The sequence below is a fragment of the Phytophthora sojae genome, assembly GCF_000149755.1.
Source record: "Phytophthora sojae unplaced genomic scaffold PHYSOscaffold_2, whole genome shotgun sequence".
In the NCBI taxonomy this organism is placed as follows: domain Eukaryota; phylum Oomycota; class Peronosporomycetes; order Peronosporales; family Peronosporaceae; genus Phytophthora; species Phytophthora sojae.
The window spans coordinates 2,774,227-2,791,779 of record NW_009258116.1 but is presented as its reverse complement, the minus strand read 5'-3'; the positions used below and the strand labels follow the sequence as shown (position 1 = coordinate 2,791,779).

At 54.2% G+C, this 17,553-nt stretch overlaps 6 protein-coding genes across 6 annotated transcripts; 1 reads left to right on the top strand and 5 right to left on the bottom strand.

The window, feature by feature from the left end:
* Positions 1-70: 70 nt before the first annotated feature.
* PHYSODRAFT_480264 (hypothetical protein) lies at positions 71-2,788 on the bottom strand (the record flags this gene model as incomplete). The annotated part of the gene is made up of 2 exons (XM_009520605.1): positions 71-2,460; positions 2,512-2,788. 2 exons carry the CDS (start codon positions 2,786-2,788, stop codon positions 71-73), a joined length of 2,667 nt encoding a protein of 888 aa, XP_009518900.1.
* Positions 2,789-2,939: 151 nt separating this feature from the next.
* PHYSODRAFT_556252 (hypothetical protein) lies at positions 2,940-4,015 on the bottom strand (the record flags this gene model as incomplete). Its single annotated transcript, XM_009520604.1, has 4 exons — positions 2,940-3,206; positions 3,274-3,584; positions 3,658-3,733; positions 3,800-4,015. The coding sequence occupies 4 exons, from the start codon at positions 4,013-4,015 to the stop codon at positions 2,940-2,942; spliced, it is 870 nt and encodes a 289-aa protein (XP_009518899.1).
* Positions 4,016-4,807: 792 nt separating this feature from the next.
* Positions 4,808-8,546, bottom strand: PHYSODRAFT_541217 (hypothetical protein; the record flags this gene model as incomplete). Its single annotated transcript, XM_009520603.1, has 14 exons — positions 4,808-5,271; positions 5,344-5,406; positions 5,476-5,585; positions 5,658-5,738; positions 5,818-5,866; positions 5,938-6,581; positions 6,648-6,790; positions 6,869-7,031; positions 7,112-7,210; positions 7,276-7,605; positions 7,673-7,886; positions 7,962-8,014; positions 8,101-8,340; positions 8,421-8,546. 14 exons carry the CDS (start codon positions 8,544-8,546, stop codon positions 4,962-4,964), a joined length of 2,625 nt encoding a protein of 874 aa, XP_009518898.1. The 3' UTR covers positions 4,808-4,961.
* Positions 8,547-9,580: 1,034 nt separating this feature from the next.
* On the bottom strand, positions 9,581-9,802 carry PHYSODRAFT_310856 (hypothetical protein; the record flags this gene model as incomplete). The annotated part of the gene is made up of 1 exon (XM_009520602.1): positions 9,581-9,802. One exon carries the CDS (start codon positions 9,800-9,802, stop codon positions 9,581-9,583), a length of 222 nt encoding a protein of 73 aa, XP_009518897.1.
* A 126-nt stretch (positions 9,803-9,928) lies between these two features.
* On the top strand, positions 9,929-10,434 carry PHYSODRAFT_310855 (hypothetical protein; the record flags this gene model as incomplete). The annotated part of the gene is made up of 3 exons (XM_009520601.1): positions 9,929-9,988; positions 10,053-10,125; positions 10,214-10,434. The coding sequence occupies 3 exons, from the start codon at positions 9,929-9,931 to the stop codon at positions 10,432-10,434; spliced, it is 354 nt and encodes a 117-aa protein (XP_009518896.1).
* A 76-nt stretch (positions 10,435-10,510) lies between these two features.
* Positions 10,511-16,375, bottom strand: PHYSODRAFT_483821 (hypothetical protein; the record flags this gene model as incomplete). The annotated part of the gene is made up of 9 exons (XM_009520600.1): positions 10,511-10,653; positions 10,918-11,646; positions 11,731-11,827; positions 12,254-13,999; positions 14,077-14,285; positions 14,544-15,876; positions 15,951-16,109; positions 16,169-16,235; positions 16,302-16,375. The coding sequence occupies 9 exons, from the start codon at positions 16,373-16,375 to the stop codon at positions 10,511-10,513; spliced, it is 4,557 nt and encodes a 1,518-aa protein (XP_009518895.1).
* Between the last annotated feature and the right edge of the window lie 1,178 nt (positions 16,376-17,553).

Sequence of the window (17,553 nt, the reverse complement as noted above, 5' to 3'; positions counted from 1 at the left end):
ATACTATCTATAAGTACAAAAAAATTGCAATAATAGAAATAGAACCGTAGTTATTAAATAGAATTATCATCTATTTACCTTCCCCATCGGGCTTCACGACGACCACTGCAGGAGGCTCAGTCACTCCCCACTGCTTCTCGATAGCTTTCTTAACACGTGCATCGGTATCGCGGTTGCTGATGGCGTTTCGGAGGATTTCGTCCAGCAGGGCATATAGCGTGTCGCTCGTCGGTGTGAGGTGGTTGTTCAGTGTATTGAAGACGATGTCCAGTAACTCTTCCAGCGTCAACGGGCTCAGTACATCTTGCTGCACGATGCGGTCCATAGCAGGAAATAGCGCCGCCACTAACGCTTTCCCTCGGACATTGAGGACATAGCCACCGACGTCCACAAGTCCGCGCCCGAGACAATCGTAATCGAGCGTCGCCTCGTTGCAGTTCCCTTTGTCGAAGCCAACCACCTCCATGAACAATCCGTAGTCCTTCGGCTCTGGGAACAACCCACTTTCAGCTTCGATAGCACGTAGCAGCAGGTCTAGCGCTTCGAGTTGGGTGTCCCTAGATACAAAGGTGGCATTGTAGGGGCCTTCGTCCTTGACACGGTGCGCGTGGGTGACGTTCACCCCGCCGAGCATGGGTCGCACGATCCTGATAGCTTGCTCGATGATGCGCAGTAGAATGCGCTCTCGTTGCCACAGCGTCATCGATGACGCATCATCTGGAAGTTTGTTCAACAGCGCATCAGAACTCCGAGCATTCTTCACTAGCTGCAAGCGATCCGCAGCGTAGTCGACCAGGTCGGAGGACAAGTCGAATCGCTGTGCGTAAGGATTCAGCATATTCTCCACCGCCTCGTCAGTAAGAAATAACGGCGCAGCAGCGGCCAGCTCTGTCAAATGCGGGTGTTTGTATCCTGGAACCTCGTCATCGGTAATGGAATAGCCGTAGGCAATGGCAGCGTAGTCGTAAGCTCCGATCGCGGTCATGTAGAACGGGTGCCTGCCCACTTCATCCTGCGTCAGGTCCGAGAAAATATTCACTGGTAGATAGTCCATGATCGACGTCGAAAGTCCGTGCTCAGCAACAAATTCAGGATCACGCAACTGATCGCGAGAATAGGCAGTCGATCCAGCAAAGTTGTGTCGTAGCCCGAGAGTGTGGCCAACCTCATGCATAACGATACCCGCAAAGTGCTGAGCGATGAGTTTCTTGGGAACGTAGCCATCACCATCAGCTGCAAAGGACCGTAGCATGATGCGATCAAGTTGATGCTGCTGCTCACGAGCAATCCCACACTGGTGGTTTCGACCAGCGCGGACGTGAGTGAACGTCTTGGCTGAAGCTGTTGTGTCCGTGTCGTCGTTAATACTTGAAGTAGAGGCTCTACGGGACTGGGGTGGGTCTGTGGGCGACTTCATATCGAAATCAGATATCACTTCGTTGAAAAATCCGTACTCGAACACGATATCGCTGTGCAGGATCTCCCCAGACCTTGGGTCAATAACGGTTGGGCCGTACGCATACGTCTCCTTCGATATCATCACGGAAATGCTGTTGAATCGTAAATCTCCAAGCCTATAGTCGGCTGGCCAGTCGTCATCACCTGGAAGAACCGCGCGGATCGCATTGGGGAATCCAATGCGTTCAAATGCAGGGACCCACGCCTCCACTCCCGTCGCAAACGCCTCTCTCCACTCCGGCGGCACCGAGGGGTCGATATAGTACGCGATTGGATGTTTAGTAGTGTTTCTGGTTGCATCAAGCTCGAGTTTCCGGCGATGGATGACTGTCACCTGCGGGTCCCACCAGTGATAGCCGTTGCCGTCGCTGAGCTCTTGGCCTTGAATGCTGTACTGCGTGAAACGTTTGGCGAAATATCCGATCCGATCGTCGGCCACTCGCTGAGGCATGACCTCATCAGGTAGCAAACCGATCGCGTAGTTAACCTCAATAACTCCTGAAGCAAGCTCGTACTCGACAAACAGCATCGTGTTCCGTTCAAACGACTCTGATGGTTTCTCCAGCGCGGTGAAATCGGACGAAGCAAGCTGGGATGACACGAAGAATCCATTCGAGAGGAAGACGTCCGACGGGATGTAGTAAGCGCTGTCAGTCTCCGCGTAAATGGGGACTTTGGTCACGTATCCAGGCCACTGACTGTCGTCAAACATTTGTTGGAGCTCTTCAGCTTTGTCTCTGCGAAGACTTGCGTAGTGATATTCCTGAACAAGCTGCAGGTACCGTCTACTTGGCGACAGCTCGAAATGGAAGGCAAAGTCGTTGGTTTCCAACAAAATGCCGCCTCGTTCTAGTCCAGTTTTCACGGGTGCCGCGCGCCTCACCACAGTCGGGTACACGATGAAGGAGGAGTTCCAGTGCGTCTTGCTGAGAACGAACACAGACCTCTCGTCCGCGGTAAACTGGACATCAAGGAAGGGAACCACGTCGCCGTTTTGAACTTCTTCGCCTCCAATTGTCTCCAAGCTCCCGAAAGACACCGAGAAATCGTCACCAGTCCCTGAGTTTATCGATGCAGGCTGTTCTCGTGAAAAGCGCGCAGCCAACCCGATGCTCACACCCAGAAGGAAGAGGAAGGAGACGGTCAATATTGCCGTCCTTACCCGCTTACTTCGTCGCTCTGGCCCTAGAAGCGACGCAGTATCATGCTCCAAATTTTGTTCAGCTGGTGCTTCAGACGTCGGGTCTTGCCGAGCTCCAAGCTCGATGTCGATCTCTTCATCGCTGTCGGAATCGATCCTAAAACGCGGTGAATCGATGACTTGAGCCATGGCAACGCTGCGTCGGGCTTGATTGAATGTCGAAATCAAGAATGGTATGCCAGTCACGTGAAAACCATCGCAGTCGTTTTGGTGTGACACTGGTTGAATTGGTGAGATCATTTTAAGTAGAGTGGTATCAGCGTAGTCCCAATTGTCGACACTATTCTTGCTGATGGAAGCGCACAACTAACGAAACCACCACTTCCGCGATAGGTTTGTCGTGCAAGAGGTCTGCGATGTGGCCGGGTGAGCCTTTGATCAGCGCGAGAAAGCTTTTACGTCGCTGGTTCAGTTGAGACGCTAAGCGTGCTTTGGTCATGCCAGATGGTAACGCAACCCCGTCACGAAGTTTTGCAGATACCCATTGGCGAAGCCCCAGGTCAACTAGGTGGAGGACATTTTGCTGCATTCCAAGGCGACCGCGGCGCTAAGATACACGCCAAGACAGCGTTAGCTTCATCCATAATCGTACTAAAGAGCGACTGAAGTCTTACCTGTTGCTCTTCATCGCTTTGCTTCTTCAACTGCAAAAGACGTCGCTCGTTGAGTTCACCCTCCGCGCGCTTGATCAATGTGTCCATTATGTCTTCGATGCCGTCGTTTTCGACAGCGTCATTCAGCTCGCAGGTGCTAACTTCCCACGGATTTTGATCTCCGTTGGGAGCTTCAAAAGCTGCTGCCATCCGTCGAAAGACCTCGTCAGGTACGCGCGCACCTTCATTCCCGTTGATTCCCCGAGAATTGTTCCGTTCGCGGCATAGTTCTGTCTCGACGTTCACGTGCAGCACCGCAAAGCCGCAATCCACTACAAGTCACCAAAGACATGTTAGTTACAGTACTCTCTTCAGTCGAGTGGACAGCAGGCACGGGCTTCTTACGCTGTACGGCGAGTTGGAAGAAGCGCTTGCGCAGACTCCGGTACTGGAAGTTGTCGTCGACGAGCAGCACCAGTTGCTGCGTAGTTTCCTTCTCCCTTGTCGTCGCGCTCTGCTGTTCCAAGCGCTCGGTCACGCGGAGGACCATAGCTTGCTGCGACGCTTTCCATTTGTCGGGATCGAACTCGCGATCTTCATCGTTTGCCGCCGCGTGCTCGTAGATGTCGTCGAAAGAGATCCGCTCGTACAGCCTTGACGCAGTGCTGCCATTATTCACCAAACGTTTTACCAGTGTCGTCTTCCCAGCAGCAGGGAGGCCGCACACAAGCACAAGAACCGAATCAAACGAACTCGCAGCCATTTGCCCACTCCACACAACTCAAAACTGAAAACTAAACGTAGCATTGACCACTGGCGCAGCTGATAAATACCGGGACGGGCGTCTCGCCTTCAAGGCTCCTCTTCGTCCCTGCCCACAATTGCACATGACCATTACTACCTTGACACCGTAGCAACATCCTGTATTTACGACAAGAGCCCCCACCTCATGCGTCGGCGCTCTCGCGTGCTGCTACCGGTAGCTGGTTTCTTGGCCGTCGAGTAGATACCGAGTCGATGTCGCTGCTGCTGCGGGGTTTGCGTTCGCCATTCGTCGGCCCCTTCGTTAGACACCAGGCCCGCAATGGGGTGGAGACGTCTGTCGTCGAGCGCTTGCTGCGGCGTCTCCTCCACCTGCTGCCGCTTTTTCGCACTCGCCGCTCTCGTGCGCCTTCGAGTCTCCTGCTCGTCCTGCGCGTAGACGCATTAAAGTTAGTGCACAAGCTCCCCAAGCTATAAGGACTTCAGCAGCGCGGTCTCACCGCCAGCTTCCTGCGGGTCAGCGTGTCGACGCGTCGCTGCAGGCGCCTGAGCTCGCGCTGCTGCGAGCGATGCAGCTGCCACTTCTTCCACTCGTGGGGCACGTCCACCACCACGAAGCGGAGGACGAAGCCCAGCACCGGCAGCAGCACGTTGAGCAGGAGGCACAGGAAGCCGAAGAGCGCCACGAGCTCCGGCGCCAGCGCATACAGCGACGCCATGCTCGTGTTCTCGTTTCAGCCAATGGAGCTGCAGCAATCGACAAGGAACAGTGCTCCTGGAACACTCGGCTATTATCTCTCGATAGTTTGGATTGCTTGTCTATGAGCTTGCTATAATACGATCGAGGACACGTCTTGGCACGACTCGTCTCTCAAAATTACCAAGCGGTTCGGCGCCTCAGCACGACATGGAGGGATGGAGGTGGACGGACGGACTCTCAACAACAATTACGGGTTCGACGCTGCCCCTCCTGCCTGGTGGTAGCCACCCTGGAACGTGGGCGGGAGGTCGATGCTGGCGCCCAACGCGAGCAGCATCTGCTCCAGCCGAGCCACGATCACGTCGAAGGAAGGCCGGTCCGCTGCGTCCGACTTCCAGCACTCCGTGATGAGGTCGATGTACTCGCTGTCCACGCCCTCGGGGATCGGAGGCCGGATGCCGGCGTTGATGGTTTTGTTGTAGAACTTGATCGGGGCCATCCCGATGAACGGATTTTGCAGCCCGCCGGCGATCATTTCCCACATGACAATGGCGAAACTGCAAGTAAAAAAATGGTCAAGTTAGAGCTGGAGGTAACGAAAAGGAGGCTCTGTCAACGCGGACACATACCTCCAGTTGTCGGCCTTGAATGAATACCCTAGGTCTTCGTCCAGTAATACCTCGGGAGCGACCCTGCCAAATACACAACTTTGTCAGCGCACAGGATAGATACTGCATTCTCCAAATTGAGATCTTCCGTACCATCCAGTTGTGCCACATTGCGTAAACGCAGTATCGGTATCGAGCACCTTGCTGATACCGAAATCAGCCACCTTTACCCGCCAGTCATCGTCCACCAAGAAGTTGTGGGACTGCAAGCGAGAACGAAGCGTCAGTCAAACAATGGCATATCTCACAAAATCGTGGAGAATTCGTCTTCTCACCTTAATGTCGCGATGAATAATGCGCTTTGAGTGGAGATACTGGATACCTCGTGCTGCATCTAGCATCATTCGCAATTTGAACTGCAATTGCAGGAATCACACAAAACATTAGGATCAGTATTGTCCTGTCAAACTGCAAAAACACAAAGCCCAATCATACCTTCCAAGGAATCGTCTCGAAGTTGTTGCTGTGGATCACTTCGAATAAACTGGACGAAAGAGGGCACACAAATGTTAGTAGGACGTAACATCCAATCATAGCTGCAAGCATCTAGCGTACCTTTTGCGCGAGCAATACTCCGTCAGAATCATCAGCTTCGGGTCCGTGCATGCTCCGATAAATAAAACAATATTCGGGTGCTTCAGTTTTCTGAGCAGCGCCACTTCTTGCCGGTAGTCTCCAAGGATCTTGTCGGTTAACCGCGCGTAGCGGAATGACTTGACAGCCACCTCTGCTGCAGTTTTCCGGTTAATCCAAATGCCACGGTACACAGTAGCCGCCTTCCCGCAACCCAGCTCGTTCTCCTTGCCACTGAGGATATGGATGCTTTCGTAGGGAATTTCCAAGTATTTGTTCTGCGACTCCAGAACCCGCGCCTGCTCCTGCAACGTTGATACGTCTTCTTTCGCAAGCTCCTCCGACAGTGATGCCGTCAAGGAGGCAGACGAGTCTGCGCGATGGACAACCTTATGCCGACTCGAGGGTGATACAGAATCTGCTTCCTTCGTCTCGTTGGAAACAGCTTCTTCAACGACACCAGCCATGCGCGGCACTGGCTTGAGATCCTCACTTGCCTTCCGCCGAATTAAATAGTGCGTCACGGACAATATTTTCCTCAACTCAGCCTCACGAGCTTCCACTCCTCGCTGCACTTCGTGTCGCCGCTCAGCCGAAAGACTCACAGTGGCAGCGCCCGAGTTGATCTACAAAACCCCAAAACAGCGGAGTTAGCTTCCTACAGCCATAGAAGGCGTTTCACCGAACCTTACCTGTTCGAAGAGCTTAGCCAAGACAGAGTTTTCTCCGTTGTCCTTGTCGTCGACGTGAATTTTGTCGCCGTGAGCAAGTCCGATGTCCTTTCGAATGCCGGCATTTTCATCTTCCAGCATCACCGCCGTTGATAGCTGGGAATCTGCGAGAATGCACACAAGCTTAGCCGATCATCGCTTGCCTCTATCTTCATTCAACAAGCCTAGCACAGTTGACCAACCTTTTGCCAAGTCATCTGTTTGCCGAATCCAAACAATGCGCTGACGGTCCTTCGGGATTCCGATGTTCGAGGCGATTTCCTGTCGGAGCACGCCAATCGTAGCATCGAACGGGATTTCTAAGCATACCGGGGCTTGAGTGTCACCCGAAGCTTGAACGCAGACCTATTGATCCGTCATAATGCACCCACCATATCAGACACACAATTCTTACCAAGACAAGCTCAGGCGGCATTGAAACGTACAACTCGAAGCAGCATGCAATCATTGTCCACAGCCCGCCGAATACGCTCTCGGATTGCTTCTTCCGAAATCTCCGAAATAGTGCTGGCAAAAAAGTGTACCTACAACCATAACGTTTTGATTAGTCAAATGTCAAGTCCCGTTGCGTCTTGGTGAATCGACGTACGTGATGGGGGAATACGCGGTAGATTTCACTCCCGTGGACATGAGCGGTGACGGCGCGCTGAAGTTTGGAGCTAGATGCGAAAGAATCGCGGCGTTGGGGCGATCGCTCTCCATTCGAGCCAGGCCCAAACCATAGTTCGACTTCATCGTCTGACGTGCCGCCGCTCCAGCCACTTTCAACGCCTTGCCATGTTACCAAGACGTATTTTGACACAATGCGCTCGGTTCCGCGATGCAACGGGACGTCCACTCGCAGGTAAATGTACATCGTGCTCCCTTCTTCAAGGACTGAGGTAATTCCGCCAATTCCTTTCAGTGCATAAAGACCAGTCTGTTTGCACACAACACAATTCGTCCATTCATGCACTTCCACGCCAAACAACGAAGAACCAACTTACCATGCCCTTCTCCACCACAATCATCCGTTGCGTCGAGCTCTCAATATCCGAGTTATCGTATCCGCACACCGCCCAGTTGAACGGCGACGTGTCCGATCGGATATCCTGAACGGTGGCCATCACCTCAGGGGTAAATTCAATATCGTTCGTGATAAACCTCCTGGACGAGCTTCGTGGTCGTCGCCGCGGCGTTTGCATAAACACTGATCCATCCCTGTTGACAAAACGCCAAGTATCCGCGCGTTAGATACAAATTCGCTTGTTCAGCGCTGCAAGTAGCATTCCGTACACGAGTTCCTCTGGGTTGTGTAGTGTGACGTGTGCCACAGCGCCCAGGTGTTTCTGCTCGACAACGCACAAGTCAGTATCGCCCTTTAAGCTTCCTCCGCACAGCAAGATACCGCGCGTATTCATCTCAACAAGCTTACCCGGATGACATAGTTGAACTCGGCATACTTCGTTCGCAAGTAGATCGGGAGGTTCCGTCCCTTCCAGCAGAACGACAGCACGTTGGTAGGCGCCGCGTTCTCATCATAGCAGTCGACGCTCGTGAGGCCGTAGCACAGCGAGTTGGGCGAGAAGAGCTCGGGCGGCCACTTGGACTGGTCCGAGATGCTGCCGTGTCCGGACGCCAGCACCTTGAGCGTGTTCCGTTTCTCTCGTTGGTCCTGTCAGTCGTCAAAACAGCGAGAAGTCAGAGCTATGGCGCGTTTATCTCCAGCTTCAGCCAAGCGTGACGGAAACGCACCGCGAAGGAGAAGATGACCCACGTGGGCGAGTTCTTGGTCTTGATGTCGTGCAGCACGCTGTCCACCTGGCTGAAGCGCAGGTCCTGCGCCTTGACCGTGCGCACGAACGTGTGCGGCACCTCCATGCCGTTGCGCTTCGTGTGGGCGAAGCACAGAATCCTGGCGCTCGTGTCTGCGGGCCGCGGCTGCGGCCTCTGTCGTGTCTCGAGCCTCCTTCCTGCCTGTTGCCTGCGTCAATCGGGCAAGCCCCCGCTCTGCGCGTCGGGAAACTGCGTGCGTGTGCTGCGCTGTAGGCGGCCCAGTGGGCGTCCTCTTGAGCCTTTGGTGTGCGAGATCTGTCACAGTGTAACACGGTGAGCCACTCGCGCCGCGCCCCGACCCCTTCGCTTCACAGTGCTCACCTGTTAACCCGGTCGTCCCGCTGCTGAGCCAAGGAGAGAGGGGGTCGGCGGCATGCGCTGCCTGCCGTCGCCTCCGTCCTCTGCCCGCTGCCTGCCTGCCTTGCCGCCTGAGTTCCGCACTCACTCGCTCGCGCTTGCTGGCGTTGGGCTGCACTGCGAAAAACAACCACGATCGTACAGTCGCCTACGACGCGCAGCGCGCATTGGCCGATATCCGAGTTCAACCCCCGCGCGATTGGCTGAAAGTCGCCTCAACGTTTTCTTGCACTATTATTGCCGAACTTACAGTTAGTTCCCTATGCAATGCAGCCCCTCGCCAAGCAGCAGCCGCCGGTGGGTGCAGTTACAGCAGTCACGGGAACACTTTGCCCCGACACCTTCGGGCTCGCCAACACCGGACCGAAAACTCAGGGCGCCATTGTCGAGGGGTGTCGCAACTCAACTCCGACCTGAGTTGTGTGTCATTTGCTCGATAATACCAAAATGAGCCCACCGCATTGTGCCCGCAGTCGGCGGGGGCTGCATTGTGTCTACTCAGCTCGAGCGAAATCGCGAGGTGCCTGCTGGACTTTTACATGGTTGAAACTGCGGTGCCAGCAGGCAGAAGGCGGGCACCGCCACGACAGGCGGCGGCAGTAAAAGACGGAGGAGATGGAGATGGAGAGAGGAAGGAGGGGGTTACACAGGCACAAGCAACAGGCACGCGATTCATTGGTAGCAGCGACAGCAGCAAAAGCCGCCACGCCGCTGGAGTTAGCTTACGTGTAGTAGAGCTCGAGCCCCATGCCGTCGTGAATCTCGTAGTCCTCGAGCGTGATGTGGTCCTTGTAGATGGTGTACCACTTCTGGATGCGGATCTTCTCCGGCCGCGTGCCCACCTGCGCCGCCACGAGCTTCTTGAGGTCCCCCACCGTGTCGTCCTCGTTGCACTTGACGCGGATCTTCTTGCCCAGGCGGTCGTTCAGGATCACCTCGATCATCGTCGCGTCCGCTTCCTTCCAGTCTCTGCCAGCCAAGGCGCGAAATGGGTCGAATCAGAAATTATATCAGATTTATACTCAGAAATCATCAGAATTGTCATTAGTGTATCAATTGTTCGGATCGAAATGGAAGAGCAGATCTACCGCTTCCTGCTCGACGATGTCGCGCTGGACGTGTGCTTCGAGGTGCAGTAGCCGACACCACCCATATACACAGAGAAAGTGAGTCTGACAGTGTGGTGAGGACCAGATGCACCGCCAGATCTCGGTGGACGGACTGAGCCTCGAGGAGCTCTACGACGTCGAGCCCATCGAGCGGACAGGTTGGTCTGACCCTTCAACAACAACAGCGGCTATATCGTTAATGCAGTCCTGACCTCGTTGCTTTGTTGCTGTCGGACGGACGGACAGTGGACACGCCCGTCGTGGAGCAGGACAGCGTGTTCGTGAGCTGCCTCTACTGCAAGCGACAGGTGCACGCGTCTCGGTACACGAACCACCTCGAGAAGTGCATGACAGGCAGCAGACGCATGGTGACCCCAAAGCAGCGGCAGGACGCGGCCCGGGAGACCGAGCGCAAGCAGCTGCAGATACTGGGCAAGCCGCAACTCTACGGAGCCCACGCGCCCTAGACAGCAATGGCAAAAGTGAAGTGCAGATACAAAACAGCTACGTGTATGAAGAATCTAGATGGGAGGGGGTGTATCGTCAGAAGCCGGGCAGGTCGCTGTCGTCGAACTCAAAGTCAGACACCTCGCTACGCCGTGGCGACTCCTCTTCGGTTTGCTCTACTGTGTGCCCCTCGTCCGCGGCGACCTCATAGTTCTGGTCTTCAGTCGCGTAGTCCTGGCCTTCAGCAGCGGTCTCGTCGTACCATTGACCATCGGTAGTGTTCTCTTCATACTGCTGCTCTTCCACCGCGCCCTCTTCGTAGTACTGGTCATCTGCTGCGCCCTCTTCGTACTCCTGGCTCTCATGTTGCTCCGCACCTTCTTCGTAGTATTGACCTTCCGCTTCGCCTTCATCATACGTCCCCACTTCATAGTATTGGCCTTCCTCAGCGCTCTCTTCGTAGCATTGTCCTTCCGCATTGGCCTCATTATACTGCTCGCCACCAGCTTCCTCCTCGTAGTATTCTCCTTCAGCGGCTCCTTCAGCATACTCTTGCTCTTCAACACCGCCCTCTTCATACTCCTGAGCCTCTGTGCCCTGTTCATCATACTCTTGGTCTTGCTGCTCTTCTCCAGCTTCAGCCCCTTCAGCAGCATCTTCATTCTCTGCACTGAAAGGCTCATCAACTTCGTACGGCCACCCCTCTGGTGGCGTCCACGAGCTCTCGCCGGTGCTGTGGTTGAACCAAAAGTAGTGGTTGGAATTCGGATCGAAGCCCTTCTCCCAGTCACCAAACGTTTCTGCCTCCTCGTCGTCTGCATCCACGCCCCCTCCTAGCTCGTATTGAGCGTCTGTGTCCTCAGTGTCCTCAGCTGCAACTTCTCCATCCACACTGTAGTCGCCGTTGTCTTCAACCACACCGTTTTCGTACGCTTCCTCGTTCTCGTATGCCTCGCCATCAACGTCATTCTGCGCCTCCTCTGAGGTCTCTGCTCCTTCCTCGATGGTTGGCTCAGTGGCTTCTGCGGTGGACCAGTTATAGTCCTGAGGTGGCTCAGCTTGCTCTTGATGAGCTACATCCGCTTCGTCTTCGGAAACGGTGGCCATTTCGTGCTCGAACGAGTCGGCTTCAGCAGTTTCTGCATCGAGCTCGGTCGAGTTAGCCAGCCAGTCGTAGTCCTCATTTTGAGCCGTTGTTGCTTCAACTGGTCCCTCTCTTGCTTCCTCTTCTACTTCGCCAACGTTTTCCGTGTCGTGGCCTTCAGTATCAAACTGTTCGACCGATTCTTCTGCATCGTGAGTGTTCAATTCTTCACTTTCCGTCACAATTGCTGCCTCCTCCACACCACCAGTAGCTTCTGTCGTATCATCCGTCCACGGGTTTTCATCAGCGTTTTGGTTGCTGGTGGTATCCTCATTCATCTGAATATCCATCGTGATGTCGGTCGTGGACGCCAACAGCACCGATTCGGGGATCGAGCCGTGGTCCAAAGAGCTGTTCGTATCGTCGTTAGCAGAGTGAGATTCCATCGTCTCATCCGCGTCCTGTGCCTTATCACCGTCAAACACTGTTTCGCTAGATTCCAGGAAATCCAAGTCGGTATCCCCACTAGAGAAATCGTTAGCCTGCTTTTCTCCGCTCGATTCTTCAGCCATAGCGTGCGATGAGTTGTTGTTCTCAGTGTGTGCAAGCGACGACGATTCTCCAAAGAGACGAGAGGCAACGCTGCTCGGTGCTGGGATCTCTTCATGGGGTATCTCACTAGCCGTGTCGTTGTTTACCGGTGTGGCTAAAACTTGTTCTTCTCCAGGCGATTCGTCCTCCTGCTTAGGATCCACCTCGATATTTTCTGCTACCTGTGGCTCGCTCAAGTCTTCATCCTCGAGCATCGTGGTGATAATTCCTCGCAGCTCGTTCCCGCGGAGGCACCGGCAATAGGCCCGAATCACACCCGAACCTGGTGCGTGAACCTCCAGTTTCTCTAGCAATTGACGCATGCACTTCTTCACGACTCCAAGCTTGGTAAACCATTCCGTACATTGGGCTTGCAACTCGTGTTCAGGGTGTCCGTGTGCCTTTTTGAACAGTTCCTGGCTCTCGTGCTCGTTTAGGATATCCAAGGCGTCGAGGCTTGCTCGATAATCTGCCAGTTTCTTGCGGTCACCGTGCTCCTTCTCACTCATCGACAGCAGCACGTTCAGAGCCGTTAACGCAGTTGAAAACTCCTCCTCTGCGTGGTTCAAAAAGTCAGAGACTGCCAAGTCGTGCAAGAAGCCAGATTCCTTTGACCCGATGCATTTCGGTGAGCCTTGTTGACCCCCTGCCCCAGCAGGATGCGGATCAACACGGAAAGTAAGGACGCCCTTGGGTGACCGCGGGGTATTAGCCGGATCGACGCGAAACACCATTGCGTCTTTGATGGGGGAAGCCTGTCGAGGGCTTAGCGGTCTTGCATTACCCTCCAGTCCACTCGCTTCCTCTTGTATCGTCATGGAAGCCGCTGTACTCGCTCGCTTGCGACTATCCGCCTTCGCCAGAATGGACCGCGATCGAGCACTAAGCCCGATAGTAGCAGTCGGCCGTCGCTGAGTCATGTCACGTGCGAGTTGAAGCCTCTCTCCAACTGTCATCGCCGCGTGGAAATCCACCCGCGACTTTCGCTTCTGCTCCTGGTGCATCAAGGTTTTGTCGACTGGGGCATGTTTGGGGGCGCTGAGCTCACTAGCTCGACGTTGTTGCTCTCTTACAACCTTTGGATCTGCCGGGGCTGCCTTCTTCTTGCCTTTCTTCTTTAGTGATGGAGGTTGCGGTGGACCAAAGCAGTACACGGATGTCTTCACCTTCGGCGGTGAGGGGATAGCTTTCCCTCGCGACCGAAATCCAATGGCTCGGCTTCGAAGCTCATCTTTCTGACGCTGTTGCTCGCGGGTGAGTGGGCGCTTGGGTCTGTCGTCGCCTCCGTCTTCATCCCTTGTGTCCCATTCATCATCGTCATGTTGGCTTTGACCTGAACCGAGACTCGTAGCGTCTTGTAAGATGTGAAGAGTATCGCATGCAGTTGAGACCCACAACTTCTTATAGTCCGGTATCAAATCGCTATCGAACAAGCTCTTGCCGGGGTTGGCACTGCCGTCCGCTTTCTTTTTGTCCTTCGTGTGAAGACCAAAGCAGGGGATTGACCCAAGTGACTGCAACGCAGGCAGCAGATTTCGCACGTGGACGATGTTCTTCCGCTTTTGGCGCTCGTCCGTCTGGACAAGCGGGTTCCCGTCCAGATTCAAGTGTGCCAGTACTTTGTTGAGGGACAAGATCCGTAGAGCGTGGACGGTGGCGATCTGGTTGTGGGCTAGCTGCAGTATCTCCAGCTGCAAGAGATGCTCAACGTTTTTCACTGTGCGGATGGCGTTATGGCTGACACAAAGTGCTCGGAGCTTGAGCGTCTTCGTGAGTCCTGTGATAGTTTTCAGCTGGTTATTACCTAGATTCAGCACCTCAAGTCGTGGAAACGCAGTCAGTCCGTCATCTGGTAACTTGGACAGTTTGTTCTTCGACAAGTCAAGCACGATGACGAAGGGAAAGCGGCACTGCAAGAATCGCGATAGCAGGAAGTTAAGAGCCTTGTGTAGTGCGAGCAGTCAGTGAGATGGATAGATGCAAGTACCTCTGCAAACAGCGTAAGATCCGATAACCCATTTTCAGGGAGAAGTAGTGCCAGTACGTTTCGGAATGGCAACTCGGCTGGGAAGTCCTTGACCGGTAGTCCACTCCTGAACTCGGAGTGGATCAGTTTCATCACGAATCGCTCTTTGCCGTCTTTCATTACGTCAAACATGAGCGAGTCAACGCGTTCTTCGACTTCCTCCTCGTCCTCTTCAGGTTGATCAAAGAACGATCCCATCTTCTCAGTGGAGGAACGTCCCGCTTCGTCGGCTCCTCGATACACAAGAGAGGACAAATCATCAAACCGTGGCGTTGAAACAACACTCCCAGATTGAGACCGCTTTTCATCGTGCCCCACGCTGAAATTTTCACTTTCTTTCGCAGTCACCAATTCCCGTGGAGTCTCATTTCCAGCCTCTGGACGTGACAGCGCAGACACGCTCTTGCTGTCGCTGAGTTCGGCGTGACTGCTGCTTCCAGACGTGACCAGAGACTTCGGACCCCTGTGACAGTAAACTGAACGGGCTTCATCATCTACGTTGCCAGAACTCAATTCGTCACCTTCTTCTCGAACACCGCCAGGAGCCCCGTTGCTCATCCCCTCCTCGTCCTCCGCCGAGAAGTGTTCGCTCTGCCAACGAGGTGAGTCGAGGGTTGTTGAGGCGGGGGTTAGACTCGAAGCTGCACGAGTTTTACGTTCTGACACGCTGACAGATTCGTGGTCCTCCAAAACACGCTGCGAGACGGATCCTCCGAATGCTGAAGACACGACGCTCATGCTGTCGCTGATGTCGGAGTCGTGGGGTGACGACGGCACCGAGATAATGGAGTTTGGTCCTGCCAGCGACGGATTTCGATGCCCCTCGTCATCAACGCTTGATCGAGCAGAACGTGGGCTGCGACTCACTGGGTGTTGCAATACTGAAGCGAGCGATAATATCGGTACTGGTGGAGGCTTGGAGAAAACGGGTGGCTGCTCTGGCTGTGACAACGTCGCGCTTTTCGATTCAGAGGCCTTAGTCACGACTTGAGGCTGCTGGGGAGCTACCGACGCATTCACGACGGGGGCCGGTGGGGGCTTTGGCACAGTGTTCCCCATATCAATCGGTGCAACTGGAGCTTGGGTCGATGGTGATGAGAGAGGAGATAAGTCGGAAGTACTGTTGCTGTGGAAGAATGGATCAGAGGTCATGCCAACATCAGAAGACGTGAGGCTTGGACGAACGAGGCTTGCCTTCGACGCTGGGGGGTCATGAGTCTCTGCATGTAGCGAAGTGGACATCAGTGTTGGTGCCATGCGGGGAGCTCCCAGTATGGCGTGGCGCTCTTGAACTAACGCTTCCCATGGCGGACAGGCCGAGTGTCTCGAAGGTGACACCGCGCACTTGGCGAGTAGAACATTCTCCAGGTTGACGGCGTTCTGGGTGCTGTCAGTGGACAGCGTGTGCTGCTGCATAAAGGCTCGGATCTCCTTTTTCGTGGGCGTGGATGTCGTCAACAGCTTGAGCACGCCCTTGAACTCCTCCTCGTCGATACTCCCGTCATGATTGCGATCGATGCGGTTCAGCGCTGCTCGAATCTCCAATCGCTTGTCTTCTCGCCTTAAAACGTCCATGTAGTGCGAAAGTTCTTGCAAGACGGACGCCGACACCTCGTTGCCCTTCAGATTAACATTCGTCACGTACCGGGTGTACTCGGGCAGTGGCGGGTACAGCGGTTGCTTTGTTCGAGGATCGATTGTGGGCGGGGTCTTGGCTGCGATGATCTGCAATCGAAGAACTTCTAGCAACGCCTTCGCCCCCTGTACATGTATAGTTTGTTCAGCAAAATGATATGAGAGCTAGTGTACGATAGACGCTACCGCTCGAAACATACATCATCCGTTATGCGGTTGTCACGCAGGTCAAGAGAAGACACGATCGGCATCTCCAGGAGAGCTTCCGCCAACGCGATCATTTGTGGATCCGTGATATCCTCCTGTCTGAATTCCACAGTGTGCAGCTCCTTCTGTCCAGCTATGGCTTTGTAAACACTCTGAATGTGCATTGCGAGTCAGCAGGTGATAACTATTAAATGCATGGTTGTTACTTCACCTTTTCAAAGCACGGAGGGGGGTCCACTTGGCGGAGATCTGCATACTTGGCATAGGCATCTCGAAACCTGCATCACCACGCCAAATTGTCAAAATCGTACAGCAAGTAGATAAACGCGACCAGTTCAACGCACTTCTTGAGGTCTTGAAGCGACGGCGACCGCAGCTCTTGACTCTTCTTGCGCTTGTGGAAAATCCCACCAAGCATCAGGACGGCCACCTACCTCCCTACGAGGTAAAAAGCTCGGCAAGGTCTACAACTTGCTGCTCCTTGCAAAGAGTGAGAGAGAATAGTTTCGAAACGCCGCTCTTGTCAAACCACCGCCCGGAATGGAGACGACCCCTCTCAATAAAGCATGACGCTGGTGTAGATAGATTGTACCAACTCGTTATTGCGAGGACGATACGAGTGCACTCAATGGATGTCGAGGTAAACAACGACGACAGCGAAGTAGCGGGGTCTCCCGAGGAGGATGTTACGCCAATTATTCCGCCGCAGAACGGGGATCAATACCGAGGCGCTGATGAAGACAAGGAAGCGAGTCTGCACCTTAAACCCACGTATGCACTCGGATTTCGATCCTGCGGTCGTACGGTCATCGATTTTGCAAGCGAGTACATGGTAATTTACCCGGCGGCGCACCATTTAGTTCTCTACAATCTTGAGAACCGCGCGATGGATTTCTTCCACCATGTTCGACATGTCAAGTTCATCCAGAGCTTCCAACTGTCCCCGAACCGTGAGCTCTTGGCCGTGGCTGAAGTTTACCAATGTGTTACCGCTCCGGCAGTAACTCATGCGGTCAGCGCTACGACTACATCTCCGATGTCGATGCCATCGCTTAATTCTCCGTCTTCAAAGGGATCGAGCGTGGCAATTCAGCCCCAGCTACGAGACCAAGAAGCTCGCTCCATTGCCATCTACAAACTGAAGTCAAGGACTCGCGTACGTAATTTACCGCTTCCAGTTAATTCCAATGTCGTGTCATGCAGCTTCTCGGTGGACAACAAATTTCTGGCGGTCCTGGAGGACGCACCAGCGCACACGGTGACGTACTGGAAGGTTAGCAACGCGAAGCTATTGGCCTCATGCAAGTGCCCAAGTCGCGGCTCGCGCATTCATATCAGTCCAATTAACGCCAACTTCATCTCGGTCTCAGGACCCACAACGCTCAAGTACTGGGTCTGGACAAACAACGACTTCAAGATCTCCAACTTTCTCCCGCAACTCAAGGATCAAGAGCATTTCGTGGATCATACGTGGCTAAAGGAGCACATGATCACTCTGTCGGAGCGAGGACTGCTGCTTTGCTTTCGGATCACCCTCGACGGGTGTAGCGCCGACCTCGTCCATTCATCTCGATGCCACCAGCCGTCCCACGTGCG